The sequence below is a fragment of the Daktulosphaira vitifoliae genome, unplaced genomic scaffold (assembly GCF_025091365.1).
Source record: "Daktulosphaira vitifoliae isolate Bord-2020 unplaced genomic scaffold, ASM2509136v1 Scaffold_3, whole genome shotgun sequence".
Classification (NCBI taxonomy): Eukaryota; Metazoa; Arthropoda; class Insecta; order Hemiptera; family Phylloxeridae; genus Daktulosphaira; species Daktulosphaira vitifoliae.
This window is the reverse complement of record NW_026099574.1, coordinates 13,380,833-13,398,255: the sequence shown is the minus strand read 5'-3', so window position 1 is coordinate 13,398,255 and position 17,423 is coordinate 13,380,833. Positions and strand designations below refer to the sequence as shown.

The 17,423-nt window shown below is 27.7% G+C and overlaps 1 protein-coding gene across 2 annotated transcripts in view; it reads left to right on the top strand.

Moving 5' to 3' along the window:
* The window catches only part of LOC126902742 (nuclear receptor-binding protein), a 41,103-nt gene that overhangs the window by 4,097 nt on the left and 19,583 nt on the right, over positions 1–17,423 (top strand). The window contains exon 1 of one of the 2 annotated variants that reach the window (XM_050680341.1): positions 2,822–3,780. The exons of the other annotated variant lie outside the window; for it this stretch is intronic. Within the exon in view, the coding sequence (XP_050536298.1) occupies positions 3,619–3,780 (162 nt within the window). The 5' untranslated portion in view covers positions 2,822–3,618. Of the gene's footprint in view, positions 1–2,821; positions 3,781–17,423 lie in introns of those variants that run through there. 2 annotated transcript variants of the gene reach the window in all.

The window sequence follows — 17,423 nt, the reverse complement described above, 5'->3', positions numbered from 1 at the left end:
TATACGCTAACTTTTTTACACACGGATGTGTCAAAATGAGTTTCAATTGGTCGCTTAAGTAAAAGGAAACATACGTAATGCTATTCTTACACATGGAAAAGTATTCTCCAATTTATGTATAAAATATAAATATTACATTAATATATTAACATATCATATTGCAACTACACATAGTACATAAGTACATAACAATACAATTATATATATATATATGTGTGTGTGTGTGTGTGTATAAAGTGTTTATATTAATAAATTGTATACAAAATAATTATTAATAATAAGCCTTTAAACGACAAAAGTACAAAATAACTTACCTATATATAATACATTCCATCACAGTCACAATAACTATGGAATATCACTAACAATTATCAATTTTTTCATTTATTGGGCAAAACAATTTAACCATTTGCCCAAAATAGATTTTTCCAAATGTTTTTTATGAAAAGGGGACGATATTATAATTATTAAAAATTTTATCCTGTACTAGTTCCAGAAAATAAATGAATAGACTAAATATTATTAAAACAAAATCAAAGGAAGGAAGTATCCTTCCTTTATAAACTAAGCCAATAAAAAAGTTGATTAAACAATAAAAAATGGACTAATTTGATTAGAAATAATAAACAATTATTTATAATAATAATTAAAATCATTATATTATAGGAGACCATTTGTTTGTTTAAATTAAAATTTATTATTGAACTTAAATGTTGATGATAATAGAAAATTGACTACCATGAAATATTAGATTCGTTGATTTTTTATGTGATGATTGGTTGTCTTATGTAGATTGACTATACATCTATGACGCTAAATTTGATTATTGGGTTATTTGAATTTATGGCTCTTATCTACCTGTCTCCATTGACTTCAGTATTTATTTTCTCAAATACCTGTCAATCGTATTAAAAATAATCATTGAATTTGTCATCAATTTGTTAAGTAGATTTAAATTTATTTCTCTAGTATATTAGTGATCGTGTATGACTTTTTATCTTAACAGTTCTTGGCCCCGACTAGCTATAAAAATTCTAATAAATTCCGATGTACTGGTTCAAAAGTTGTAATCGATAAGTAACTTTATTAATCAAAATATTATCTATTATAAGCTATATAGTTAAATATATATGTTGCCATTAAAAAAAAAAAAAAGAGTTGTTACCTTTATAAGGAACATAAAGTTGGGCTTAAAAGTATTTAACCACTTATAAATAAGTATATAATAAAAAATCTATACAAGTCTGATGTTTGTACTCCATATTTTCTTGAAGTATAAAAAATCACGTACGTAATAGTAAATATTAACTTATTAGTACAACAACTGAATTTTTGTTAATTAAATACGCATATATTTTATTTAATTATATTCGTAAAATATTAATCACGTAAAACTATATTATGTAACAATAGTAATAGTAGTTTCATTTGTATATAGATATAGACTTGTAGTTGACTATTTCACTAATTAAATTGTAATGACTAATTTTGGACGTTCATAAAGAGATAATTAGATAAAAGTAACAAAGCAATTTGCAGAATTGACAATGTTGTAGACTCATCTTTTAGGAAGCAGCCTAAAAATTTAGTTGTGATATTATTTAGGATATTTTTAAAATTTATAATGGATATTGTACATAATTTTGTTTATAATTTTTAATTAAATGAATTACCGAAAAATTGAAGGTATGTAAATAAAATTTAAATAAAAAAAGTAAAAATCTTTGTATTATAAAAAAAAATCAAATCTATCTTAGTAACAAAATGTTCCTACATTAAATTATTTTTATTCATTATATGTTAAATCATCTTTGAGTTTTATTAAAAAATTTCGTAAAATAATTGCAATAACGTGATTTTTGTTGTCCAAAAACTGAAACTTAAGTTTCTAACTTGTAGGTTAGTTAATAAATCAGTATTTCAAGTACCTTAAGATTTATCATATTATAAAATTATTATTACTATTATCTTAAGAATTATTTAGTGTACATAAACAATGCACGCTATATAGTTGTAATGAATATGTTTTACAAAAAATGTTTCATACTATTTAGGGTTTTTTTTAGTGTATTATATTATATTAATATTTTTCTATTTAAATGACTATAAAATACTTTTTAAAAATTTTACGCTGTTATAACTCATACATACTTAAAACGCCTAATTATAAATGATTAGATTACACATATTCCTTTAGAGTTTTAGTGGAAGTATACTTAATAAATTAAATACTGCAAAATAAAAATCACAACTAAAAAGTTTTAAGAATTTGTAAAAAGAATCACCAAACAAAATTGTAGTATTTCTGAAATTTATTAAATTGAATATTTTTGCAATAAATATTTAGATTACTAAAAAATAATTTTTTGTTCAGTTTTTAGAGTCAATCGAGTTTTTTAAAATATGGGATTGAGGTTTAAACAGATTAGATAAACTTAAAAGGTTATTAAAATAGTTAATTATAGATGGAAACAAGAATGGGCTATGTTTTCTATAAATAATGTACTACAGTAATATGAAATGAGAAATTTGATTAGTATTAATGAGTTTGATGCATTGGTGGCGGCATCTGTACGGATTTAATACAATATAATAGTCTTATTGCATACTGTGTTAGTAGTTAGATACAAATGATAACGTGGTTACTGTAAAGGAGATTAAGATTGATCGAACAGCTGATCATGATAGTGTGATACCTCACTTCGTCAAACACGCGCACAAAGATTGCAACGATGGTATAAGAGGAAGGGGAATTCCAACGTTATCGGAGGGTCGTGTGCACGCTGCTGCCGTTGTGGCGCCGCTTGAGCCTCCAACCCGTGTTAGTCGATTCCATGCGCCCGTTTGACTGCAGTCAGCGCGGTTATCGGCGTTTTTTTCATTTAAGTTCTGTGTGTATGCATATGTATGTGTGTGTGTGTGTGTATCGCTATACATTTGTCGGTTAAAGCGCGCGCGCGCTATCGCGTACTCGCTCGTACCTTTAGATAAAATACGAAGTTCTTTGTCTTACTCGTGTGTAGCACGTACTGAATGTGAAATATAATATACATGTATGTATATGTTTTGCGCACGCGTGTGCCGTTCGCCTTCAGTTAGTACGTGAAAACCGTATAGCACAGTAGTTGTAACTTGTCTAAACCGTCGTTTCGTGAGTGTATGTGTTTGCGCACGCCGTAAGCCAAACATTTATTTCGTTTAACGTTATATTTTTTTCTACTAATATCAGACGGTTAATTATTATTATTTCGTTATCGCGTCCCCGTCATGCAAGCCAATCCACCATACGTCCTAGCAATCTCGACAGTAGTTGTCGACGCTTCCGTTCTGTAACCGCTGCTTCAGTGATTTCGTGAATACCAACAGCAGTCGCTTGTTCATTGATGTTAAATATTTTTTTGCCCATCGCTGTTATCGTTTCAATACTCAATTGGAATACCACACAGTAGCACATTTATTTAAGGATACAATTCGACGTGTGATAACTATCTTCGTTTTGTGATAAGGTTATCGTCAAATGTTGAACGAAAACCACACTAACTATTTTCATTATTTATATTATTCGGGTACTGACGTCAAGTAAAAACGGACGCGGTGCGCGCCCCGGCGGAATCTCAAATGCCGGCCAGTGGCCGGGGGCCGGACGCCACGGCCGCAGCCTCAACCGCTGCCGTGGCGGCGGCCGCTAAAAAGTCCCCTGAGAGCGGCGATGAATCCGAAGAGGAAAGCGAAATCTTGGAGGAGAGTCCTTGTGGTCGGTGGCTGAAGAGGCGTGAAGTCGTAAGTACCTTCATTAATCAATTTCTATAATATTATCGTTCGATAATGATAATAAGCGTAGGAAACATAATATGCCGGCTGATAAACAACTAACTATGATAAGAAATCCGGTGATAGTAACAACCGGATTTATCGCTTTTTTTATTATTTCTTGAGGTAAACTAACCCAAAAATCGTGAAATTAATATCAAGAAAGGAATACGTCCTAATTAGTTTCTTTAGTTTGCCAATCATTAATACAGCAAAACCTTTGTACACAAAAAATAATTAATGGTAAACACATCATCAATATAGTTTTTCGTGAAATAATTTGTCTTCGATTGATTAAATACACCCATATTAGCTGTAATAAAATATTTCTAAAAACTGGTGTATTATCAAATTTAAACATTGATTATATTAAATTGATATATTTTTTTGAATTAATGAAATAGGAAGTGAATAATGTTTAATTTAAGTATTTATGAATGATTTTGATTTAGTATTTTTAATCGGCAAAAGTTGTTTAGATTAAATAAGAAAAGAAGGTCGTTTTTTTCCTTATTGAACCTGGTTTATTCCCTTCAGAATTCAAATTGTATGGGAAGAAAGATTGGGCCGTCAGTGCGCCCACAAGCACAAGGTTGTTTGTTAATTCTCGAAGGTTTTAATGTATCTAACTATTGTGAAGGCGTTCATTTAGAATTTTACTTAGTAATTTTTTAAAATATTTTATTAAACTTTTTAAGCATTTCATTATTAATCAAACACTTATTAACAAATTTCTGTTGTATATGATCAAAATTTTATCATAATTTGCTCAACAACATTGACTATCTTCACTATTTAACCATATATAACTTTAATGATCATTAAAAAGGTTGTCTTGTACACTTCAGTACGTTTATACAAGTGCCTATGCCACATGTAATGTGCATTTTCGTTTCAAATAACGTATGTAGCCCATTGTTTGTATAAATTATAAGCTGTTATCATGCTACATACAAAACCGTTTTAATTATGTAGAAAGGAACTTCGTCACTATTTAATTCGGAAACACCATTGCCCTTGACCCTCAGATTAAATAAAAAAGTCCCAATAAGCGTTATTTTAAAACCTATATAGCTGTGAAAAAAATATGCTTGTTGGTATTTTTACGGTTGTCTTAACTTCTGCTGAATTTTTGAAAAAATTATCTAAATTTATTTACTGTCTCATGTTACCAACTTGTCCTGGTGCCCCTACAATACGACATGCAATGACCTACTAACAGACTAACCAATTTAATCTCTGTCGCACTTATTAATAAACATTTAAAAAATCGTTTGTCATTAGAAATTTTAAAATCGTTTTAAAGTATTATAAAGTATATTTAACAATTTCACTTCTATCTGATTCATTCATCTATATCATTACTATATTTATTTTGTTACTATTAATTTATAGAAGACCTTTGGTGAATGTATAAAACAAATCTGCGCATCACATTGATATAATTGTATAAGTAATTCTGTAGTTCAAAGGCGTTTATGAGCCTGTAGAATGACTCAAAAGGTCATAATTATAAAATTTCGGTTTAGACTTGGATCATAGATAAGTGTTGGTAATTGTGATTGCTAGACTTATAAAATATATTGTATGTGCCTTTAAAGTTTGCATAATATTTGAACTCAACTATAACTTTTGACCCATTTGTTCTAAAATTATTGGTTATATTATAGTATGCATTATATTATAGAGTAATCTAAAGATAATAAAAAACTGTAGGCCTCGGTTGTGTTAAGTTTTCAGTAATATTTTATTAATTATACATTATCCGTATGATTATCAACGACGATTTTTTTGTGTTCTATCAAGCTATTAAAACCAGAAATTCCCGAGAGTTACTTTTAAAAATTTAGTGAATATAACTAGTTGATTTAGCTTTAATAACATTATGTAAACCTACAAGATACTTGTTATAGCAAACAAAAGCTATTTTATTTGTAAACAGTGTCTTCTAAAAATAGTTTCGTAAAATATGTTTAAAAACAATTAGATGTGTTCTTAGTTTGTTTCTATTCGTCAGTATACTACTTTAAAGTACACTTTTATCTACATAAAAAAAATGTCGCCTTTGTTGTAATATAGTTATATTTTTATTTAAATATTGAATAATAATAGTCCTTTATTGTGAATTATTATTTGCTTTATTTTTTTAATTTTTACACGTATAATAATTGAGCTTAAAAGTCCAAATTGTTTAATTACATAACTAGGATCTAGATTAATTATAATTATTGTTTAATAGTCGCAATGACTCATTTGTTGTTTTTATTGTTTAATGTTCGAAAAAATCACATAAATTTTTTAATGTATAAAATTTTGAAAGCCAAGGTTATTTTTTTGTAGTTTGTAAACAAAAGTGAGAACTTGTAATACAAAAAAAAAAATTTTGTTAACATGAATTTTTGACTAGTTACGATTCTGGTTGTTGAATGTAAAATTACTCAAAATTCTTGGCTAGTTGAAGGGAATCACTATTATAACACGATATTATTGAGTTTATTAGAGAGAAGTCTAAGATCAAAATATCGAATCTATAATAATAATATGTCAAACATTGTTGTAAATTTAAATAAATTTTGTATCATAAAATAGAAAAAACGTATAAACTGCTAGATGATTTAATATTATTTTAATTCATTACAAACTGGTATATTCAATTTTTACAGTAATCATTTATTACTATATTACAGTCGTAAACGGTATTCGTTAGCCTAACATAGTTTAGCACGAGCTTTCTTTCAATATTTGACCTTTAAAATATAAGATCATTTTGTAGTCAAATGTTGATAGCACACTTTTTATTATCTATGAAATATTTAAATTACATTTAGTAGATGTATGGGTTAGATAATTTATTACTATTGTGTATTACGTTTTTTCCAATAAAAGTATAAATTAAAACTTCAATACTTAACGTGAACATTTCGCAATATCGATTATTATTTTACTTAGAATCGCAATAAACTCTCATACATAAAATATACACAGTTTAGTGTATTTTAATATTTTCTTGTGTAGTTATAATTAAGGAAATTACTACGTTGTCACTTGTCGTTATTATACAGCCAATTATGAATTTCTGAGTCATTACTCGTTAGCATTAATTTCCCTAAAAATGTTCGTTCTGCAAGTCTTTGTCGTGTTTTTTTCTAATTTTGTAAGCTTAAACTTAATGCATAATTGCATGATAAATGTTTCATTTTTACCCTTTTGAAGCTATATCGGCCTTGAATTCACTTTACTTTGTCATGGTTGTCACCCGTACCAGCTGCTTTTCGTTACTGGTTGATCTAAGTTTATGTGGAATTAATGTAATTAATTATTATTTAGAAATTACGTATAAAAGTTTTTGTATACTTTAAACAATAGTTTTACACAAAATATAGTTAATGGCTAATATTATTGATGCGTTCGTACAATTTGTAAATTATATACTTTTGTGTTTTTTCGTTGAATTGTTAAAATTTCTATAAAAAGGTAACATTGAAAAAAAAAATTTTCAAACGAATATTTATATTACTCTACCTTTTATCAACTTCGATATAATCCTGTTATAAGTGTATTTTACCGATTTACAAAGATAAAAAGTACCGAGTAAAAACATATCATACTAATGTATTTGCATGGCAAACTTTGGTTATAATTAAAAATTATTATAAATTTATCTCTGTAAACAATAACCAGTATAGCTAAATTTAAACCTTCAAAATAAACAATACTATTAGTAGTGACATATTTTTTGTAATATTGAACCACAATTTATAATAGTTTGTTTAAATTGTAGTTTAATTATAGATTTTTTATTTACTGATATTATTTGAATTGAGTTCAACGAAAACACAATTTCGATAAAATTGTATAATTCATCAATTTTAATATATATATATATAAAATTTTTTTTTGAAAGTTCAATGCCATTTACTTTATGTTTAGGAATGCTATTTGAATTTTTCATTCAATCACCCACGCTCACACATTTTTATCTGATACTGAACGTTAAGTAGTTTTGATTAAGTGAATCTATGTTAAAATGTTTTAAGGTTGTAAATTAAAGTATTTAGATATCCAGGAGTCGATTTAGCCAGAATAATTTAATTTTCACTTCTAATTTTATAATTGTGACCGTTTAATATTTTTAGTTTTAATGGATATAAATAATGATTAAAAAAATGTCATTAACTTGTTATTCTTTTATAATAATTGTTGTCGATCATGTTTTTAATATTCTTTATTGCTCCAATATCAATAGTAAACTGTGATTTGTAAACTACCAAATTTTTAATGAAATAATTCTAGAATTTTCATATCTACTTGACAACAGTCTGTTTATTTAATAGCAATCGTTTAAGTAAACAGATAAACTCGATTATTTTTTTAAATTTTATAGGTGTTGATGTATTTTAAGATTTGATGTAATTGTTTAAATATAATAAAATGAAATAGTATGTTCAAGTGACGCGTTGTGAACTACGGTGTAAATCTGAAGCCTTGGCAAAATCAGTTTAGCTTATTTATAGCTAGGATAGGGTTTACGTATTGGTAAATCATATGCGTTGTAAACGGAGACTAATAAAGAGCTTTTCTAATATCAGATGATATATGAATACATTATTTTCACATCTTAATATTTATGACTAGGTACATTCTACACACCTTGATAATTTTCTTATTCTAACATAAAACTTATATCTCGGGTACTGTATAATCTAATGATTCCTTTTGCATATGTATGTGTATACGTATGCTCCGCTGACATAAATAAGGCAAACTCTGTGACTTGATTGCGATGTAGTCGCAATCAACTATAGTATTATGGAAACCGAAGCACTGACGAAATCGACCACAAGGGCCAATGTCAAAACAATTTACCATTCATATTACTCGTCCTATGCACTAAGGACAATTTAATCGTACAACTCTCTTAATATCACTTGCACCAATCAAATGTAACGATAGGCTTTTTCTGTCGTTTGTGCCTATGGTAATGTTGTAATGTTACAAATCATTGACAAGGTCTGCCGACTTATTTTTCTCTTCTTTTTTTACGACTATAAAACACTTGTTTGAAAAACAATCAACTATATACCTTTAAAAACTTATAATTACAAAAAGAGGAGTTGGCCTAATAAAAACTAGTAATTTTAATACTAATTAATTTGAGTAATTTATTAAAATTTTATCTGTAAGTCCCTAAAAACTACATTATACTTACATGAACTAAATCGGGTTTTCTTAAAATGTACCTAATAGAAAAAATAACTGGTTTATTATTTTAATAATACTTATTAAATGAGTTATTTTGAGACCAATAATTCAAATGTTAAGTTTACTGTAAAATTTCTTTATGTAATTAAAGATTTTATGATAAACGTATTAAACTGGTGTACAGTGTTTGTCTATAATTGGTGAAGATATTTTGTGAGAAATTCGTCTTCGTTTTAAAAAATGTGAGTACATTTCATTGATACAATGTCGATGGATTAGAGATCGATGTTCGGGTTACGGATAAGATCGTATTGGCGTTCACCATATTTATGAATGATTTTAGTTTTTAGATGATTTTGTTTGTACAACTGCGTATCAAAGTACATAATTCACGCGCTGAAAATGATTTGTTTGGTGTTAGTCGCCATGGATGACACATACTATTCAATAAAAAAACTATTCGAATCATTAGTAGATCATCTTATTGCTCGCATGTAAAAATGCATTTGTTTAGATCGTTAATTGTTTTAGGACTTCTCAGATTTGTATGGTTGAACTGTTCGCGGGAAGCGATGTCATTTAGATCGTTGTAAAAACATCTTTTCTTGATAGTCATTTAAATTTTTTTCAAACAATATTGATTTTTAAATAAATATGATTAAAAAGACGCCACGCTGAAATCCAAATTAATACAATGCTCTAGAGCTGGTGTTGTGTTTGTCTGCTTATTCTTACTGCTTGTTGGAGTAAATGTCTAGCTGCTTTGAAAATAACCATCTTGTTATCACTTCTTGACCATAAATCTTTGTATCAAGTCTAGATGCTTATTTGTGCTATACTTTAGGGAGACTATCTTGTGTTCTTTATTATGATTTAGCTTGTGCAAAGACTCGTTTTCGATTTTAATATTTTTCTTGGAAGATACATGAAGCTTTTTTCGTATATTTTAATATTTCACTGTACTCGTTCACCTTGTTTTTATAATTAAATACAGTTACGTATTTTTAATAAAAACATATCTTTTTGTTAGTTATAATAATTTATTGAGCTAAAATTTTTGTGTTCACATCCTGTCATAATTATTATATAAGATTACTCTTAATTCAATTGATAATATCGTTTGTACACGTGTATAGTGATGAATACAAAATAAATGTAATGCATATTTTTTTGATTCTTTGGCTATACTCTTTTACTAAATATTCTATTTAATTGTAGCGGTATATTAGATATATTTGAATAAGAATCGAAGTAGTGTAAAAATAATTATTCGTTACCATAGTATATTAAACTCTTCTCCGGTTTCAGTTTGTCTGGCCGAGAAACCCGAAACCCCTACTTCTTAAAATAGCTCCAGAACAGATAATAAACGTCTGAGTCTTACAAAGGGTTCTTCGGACGAATGAAATTCGATGGGCCTCGCAATTGAGTTATTAATCGACAAGTTCTCATCGATATAAAGTCCTTCTGATACATCAGAATGACTTTTTGTCGATTTTGTCGTGTAGTGCGTAATTTACGTGCTTTGTGTAGGAGTTCATGTGGTTTTAAGTTTAAATTATCGTCTCTAAACTGGCTATTATCATCGTCATATTATAATTTATTATTCGTTTAGTGTTCAAGGGCAGCGCTTATATAGAGACTGAAACTACAAAAAAAATTGAAAAGTAAAGAACAACCAAAGAATCTATTATTTAGCGATACAACATGGGCGGTTGTAAAATGTTCCATATCTTTAATTAAAATAACGAAATTCCTTTCTGTGTTAGCTAACATAGAGGTTTAATAGAGTAACTGTACTGTACCACACAAGCAGCCCAAATTTTTCATAGACAAATCTTGGGGACATCACAAGTGTACAAAGGATTTAGATAATTTTAATTCTGTTTTAACGGTTTACAATTAATTTTACGAAAATAAAATTGTGATGAAATTTGTTTTATTAGTCGTTGACAGTACAGGCGTATGTTATATATAAATGTATGACTTTGACCGTTAAAAATATCCACCTTATCGAATCCCTATTTATTAACCGTTGAAAAATATACAATTGTAATAATAATAATAATGTGCCTAATCATATACAATTTATACGCTCAGTATAAATAAACAGTATCTATACATATAAACTTGTTATTATACAACTAGGTTATATCTAATCATGATATTAACTCAAAAGTATTTTAGAAGATTGTATGAGGTAAAATTGAATGCTGCTCTTAGTATGAATTAAGAATTACTTAAACGTTAAATTTATTATTGATAAAATAGCAATCTAATGGCGTAAATAAACATATTTGTACGATTTCTAGTTGATAATTAAATTTTTACGAAAAAGTACAGTTATTCTTTGAGAAAAACGGTACCTCATTTATTTACTTTAAAGCTTAATCGATAAAAATCGTTTGATTTATAAAAAACACTGTGAGCGTATTTAGTAGAGATTTTTTTTTGCTTGTGTGAGCGACTGAGCTAAAAGTATCTAAAAAAGGCATATTGTTTTGCGATTAAGTGACGCAAGCCGTCGGATTATTATTTATCTAGACTTGTCGAATAATAAATTTTATTTTGTTTAATAATAGATATCATTAATACGAGTGTTTTTTTATTGAGAAGTAATGCATTAAGTAAATTAAAATGGTGCATTTTATAGTATTTATAAACTGTTTACCATATTTTTATCACAAGTAATTTATAAAAAATTATCAATTGAGACATTTATATTTTGGCGAATAGGTAATGAAATAATGTTATATACCTCACATATGATGATTTATACCTATTATTTTATTGCTGGTAAATTGAACGCGTGGGTTTTAAGGATAAAATGCTGTAGCACGAACACTGTCTGTGGGTGCGTTTGCATAATCCTCAAGTGACTCATGCAATGTTAACAAGTTTGCGGTAGTTCAATGCAAAAATAAAAAGGAAGTACTTAAAATAAAGAAATACTCTTCGAGCTTTTTATGCGAATGTACAGACGTATTCCGTACATTTGGGTTCATTTTTGTCTAAAAATATCTCTGATGCGTTTAAATTGATGCGTTCGACACTGTAATACTGCCACGTTATAAACTATGAGCAGATAAAAAACAAAATTTACAGTTGTGGTATTTACTGATGGTACTTATTGCAAGTGAAATTTATTCAATCTCGGATTTCAATCATTGGTTGAATACAAGCCAAAATACACCAATAGCATGTGGCTGGGGTTCTACGAATTTTGCAGTAATTGGCTACTTACTTATTTATCTACATTGATGTAAGTATTTTAATTTTTGGCATTTAAAGATATGCATATTTCGCCATCAATATTTAAAATTGCAAAGAAATGTGTAACGTGTCGTTATATAAATCGATGAAATACTATTAATTCTTTGTTCTGTGTAGTTGCCAATGTTTATGAAACTTTTGTTTTTAATCATCTCCAAGTGATGTTCAAAGCTAACCAAGCAGCTTAACGTATGGCCAGATACATTAACAATTCCATTTATGAATTCGTATGAACTGAAAGTTACAAAGCAATAAAAATTAAACTGTTTGAATATTTGTAAACTCTTATGAACTTTTTCAATCCAATAGAATGACTTGAATCGTTTGGCCAAAAGTTACAAATGAAGCTATATAACTATTGTTTTACTTTGTTTACATCTTTGTACTCTTATTTCCCAATTAATTCCAGTTATTATAGTTTTTAATTATAACCATGTCTTGGTAGATGTGATATTGGTCTGTAACCACTGAAACAATGTGTCTAAACAATTAAGTTACGGTCAGTCAAGTCAAACATTATACCAGTGCTACATTGTAGCGAAGCATCGTTTGCTTTTTTCTATAAAAATGTATTTTTCACGCGATGCACAAGAAAGTTTTTGTAGGGGAAAAAAATCAGGATAATGACACAAGCATGACGAATGTGCAACATGTTTATTCTTAGTACCAATATCGGTACATTTTTTTATCGTTCAAAGTGTTTGTTATTCAACTTTTTACATTGTAACTAGGTATTGTGTTAATATATTAATAAATTTTATGTTTTAAGAATCAATCGTAATGTTATATGACGACATAATGTTTATAAATATGTAGTGATAGCAGCATACAATGATTTTAGCTTAAAATTACACTATGGAAGAAGGTCAATGTTTATAGGAATGCATTTTATTGTGTTTTTATCTGATACATTTACTCTGTCTGTATTCGTATTACGCCAGTTTGGCAACCGTATTTTTATGGGAATAATCTCTTAAAATTTAGAAGATTGTAGTTCCTTAATTCATTTTGAAATGTATTATTAATATTTTACATTTTCCCGTGGGTTATTAAATACTTTGACTCAAGATTCAAATTTACAACTTTAGGGCTGCATCATAAACTTCCACCGACACCTATATTGTTGGTTTAATATAATATGATGGACGAATTATTACTTGTAAGGTAAGTGAGCTGGAAAACTTTTGTTATGCTAATCACATAGTTGACAACAGCCAAGCTGTGGTAAACATCGTATCTCTTCACTACACTTTTATGCCTAGAGTAAAAAATATTTATAGGACTAGAAAACTTTTATATTTTTTTTTGTTGTTCAACTAAGTAAATCTAACAATTCCGTTTTACTATATATATATATATATATTTTTCTTCGATGTTTTTGAAATTTAGATATCATATTATGTTAACACATAGACTTGTAAAATGGCGTTTTGATAGCTTACTTTCACTATTAACGACTATTGTTAGCCAGGCGTTAAATAATTCTATTGTCCATAATATTTTCATGTATAGCTTTACTATAATGTGAATAATATTTTAAATAAAATCTTTATTTAAAATTCTAAATATCTGTAAAAATATTAATTTTAAAACTAATAATTATTAACTTGAAAAACCCAAAATATACAAAAATCTCGTGTTACAAATTTTTTTTCTGGCATTTTGATTTAAATAGTTTTTTTAGTTTTAAATATATTTATAATTTTAAATAATATTAGCCATGAATGGATAAATTCTTATTATAAAATCTTTGTTTTGTAATGAAAAAGTTAATAATTTTATGCTATTTTGATATTTCACAATTTATATCAAAGGAATCGTGTAAAATTTTGTTGGTGGCGTTATCATTCTCACATTAGGTTTGTTGCTTTAGTGTATTTCTATATGTTTGTTGACCTTACAATACTGTATTATTTATATTCAAGTGTTTAATTTTAGAAGTTTTCAATAGTTTCAAACTAATAAATATCTGTTTATAACGAAAAAATCAGTGAACTGTTATAAATCCCATTCCAATTGTTTTTTTATTTAATCAATGAAGTTTCTGCACAAGTTATGCTAATCTAAAAATACTCCATAGGTAACATGGAACAAAACAAGTTGCATAATGTTCATTATCATAGCATTAGATCATCTTTTTATATTTAATATTTATCTTATTCAATCGAAATTCATATCCCAGGATTTCCCTATGTCGCGGCAGTGTCTATTTTAAATGAAACTATGAAATCAATTAGTATATGTTTGTGTATTTTTATCAGTTTAGCCGTAGCTCATTATAAATGGATTAATTTATGTGTTTTTTATTGACAATCGGCTTGCACTAGATTATGAAATCGGGTGCTAGCTTTCATTGAGTTGAAAGCATGTGAAATGACAAGACACGTATTGGTAATTTAGTAGTCTTTCTTAATTTATTATCTGTGTCATACATTCAAGAGTTCGTGCTATTTTTAAACTACTTATACTAACTTCTCGTGCTTACTTAGTTTTTTTTTAATACAGATAAGTATTATTGTATGTTTCTGCCACTGCATTTATTTCATCATTATTTTAAAGAAATATTCTGTAGTTATGATTATATACAAGAAACCATTTAACGGCTTCAGAATTCACTGTACGTTTTATTTATTAGGTCTTTTTTCATTTACGCTTTTGAAAACAATTATTAAGAGCGAAATGTCGTGTAGTGGTTATATCTTTGAATAAAGTTGATGTAAACATAAGGCGCAATTTGATACATACGGGAAAATAATTAGATTTGGGTCGAATTGCGTGCTAGTTTTCAGTGAAATTTAATTAAATAAACTTAATGAATTTGCTACGAAGACAGTGTAGAGATTTTACATGGCTAAGTAAGAAAATAGAAACTCTTATCAATTTAGTGATAATGGTTAATCGTCAAAACGGTAGGTTTTGTTCAAACACTGAGATTAATTATTATTAATTTATGATAAAGATGTACCGTAGTTTGAGGATTAGATGTTGGTGTTTTACAACAGAACTTTATCACTTAAAATATAACTGCGCATATCAAGTGAAGGCTGAATCCTGACGATGACAGTGCGCGTGAGAGGTGGACAACGACCGCCCTAGTCTATTTAATATTAGCTCATAACAATATAATTACTAAGCAAAAAAACAGTTTCTTTTGCAGTAAAACACCTATTACATAGAACGGTTATTGCTTATTTGTTTTTTTTTTTGAAGGTAAAATAACTTGTTCACCAGTTTAAAAGACAAGTAAACTGTTTTTTTCATTTTATTAATAACTAAATTGTCGCGCTAATCTTCATAAATGACGTGGGTGTATATTTTTTATTCTGCACTTGACACGCGTTGAACGAAATTGGGTTAGCGTTACGTTTGTGATAAAGGACAACGGGTATATTAGATACTGTTTTTGGAAAACAGTTGCTAATGTATCACTTTTGCTATAAATACGGCGTGCTTTTAAGGAAATGTTTGTAACGAGACAATTAAACGTATTTTGTGACTGTTAAAAGTGTAATGAAATGCAAGCTGTACCTCTACTCTACATTAATAGACAGTTGTTTTGATATTTTAATACTTTGAGCACTAAAAAACAAACTATAAAGCGCGTCTTAAGTGAAATAATTTTTGCCTTATAAACCCAATACACAGATTACCTTAACTAGTTTGTATTACAGTCGTCAAATTAAAACTACAAGTGCTGTATATTTATAGTTTAAAGTATGAATAAACAATTCTACATATATAACTGTAGTTGTTGTCGTTTTACAATAAAATTTTAGTTGGAGTTTTTTTTTTTTGGTTTATAGTAAAAATAATTTTATTTAGATCTGAACTATAAATATTTTTAAGTTGAGTGAATAATATCCCAAAAAAATGTTTTATTCAAGAGTTAATTAAAACAATTAGACTAACCAGCATAATGGTCACTATGCAAAGATTGATTTAGACATCTTGACAGTAAATAATGTAGGGATATGTTTCCTAGACGAATCCCTTATATTTATTTAACTATTAGATTTAGCCTCAAAATTATTAAGAATGAAAATGTTTACCTTGCACGTGAATGTTAAAATTGCCTATATAATTATTTCCATTATTTACTATTGACAAAAATAACATTTTTGACCGACGTCCTTGTTGTTGAAACTTAATAAAAAAACAAAACAAAATTTTTGGGTAAAAAAAATAAAGAGATATAATCGCAATCATTTCACCATTATTTCTAGTAAAATATATAATGTGAACATTGTTTTAATTTATAATAATTACAATAATTATTATTATCATAAGAATAATAAATAAGCAACTTTTTGGTACCAAAATCAAATAAGTCTTATTTTAGTATACAACTAACCGTTGATATTTTTTTAAGGAAGGAACTTGTGTCGGGTATTGCGTTGTACTTCTGCCGTGACCTATAAAACATATATACATATATCTTTACTATTTACTAAATTAAATATAATGTTATGTTAAACTGACTTAAAATCTTTATTAAATAAACATAAAAGATAACTGGAGATAGTGGTGTAACAATTACTTGGAGCATGGACTGTTTAAGATGTTATGAAAGTTTAGACGAATTTGTGTCACTCTTTTTTTTTTATACATCTCGTTATAAAGTAAATAAACATAAAATATTGAAAATAATACATATATATATATATATATATATGTATAAATCAATTATTGTTTAGCACTTAGCAGTATTTACCGTGTGCGCGGTGCGCAAGTGTGGCTGCAGCTGTTAACAACCGTTAAGTCTGTGCAATGTGTTGGCGTCTGGGCGACGCGACGGGGTCATAGGACCAGCTACCCTTAAAAAGGCAATAGAATTTTTATGGCCTTGTTCAATTTTTTTTGGTGCTAAGTTCTAGAATCTTAAGAATAGTGACTATTTCTGAATAACCTGAATTATATAATTGTTAAAAGTTTAAAGGACATTACTTCGGATTTTACCGCAAAAACAGTGATATTATTTGTGATAAAACGAATTCAAAGAAATTATTATTAAAAAAAAATTATTATTTCATTAATAGCTTGACCCTCATATATTGTTTGACTATTTAATTTTTATTTAAATAAAAAAAATTAATTTCGTGTTCTGCATAACACTTATAATATATTAAACTGTTTTGGTA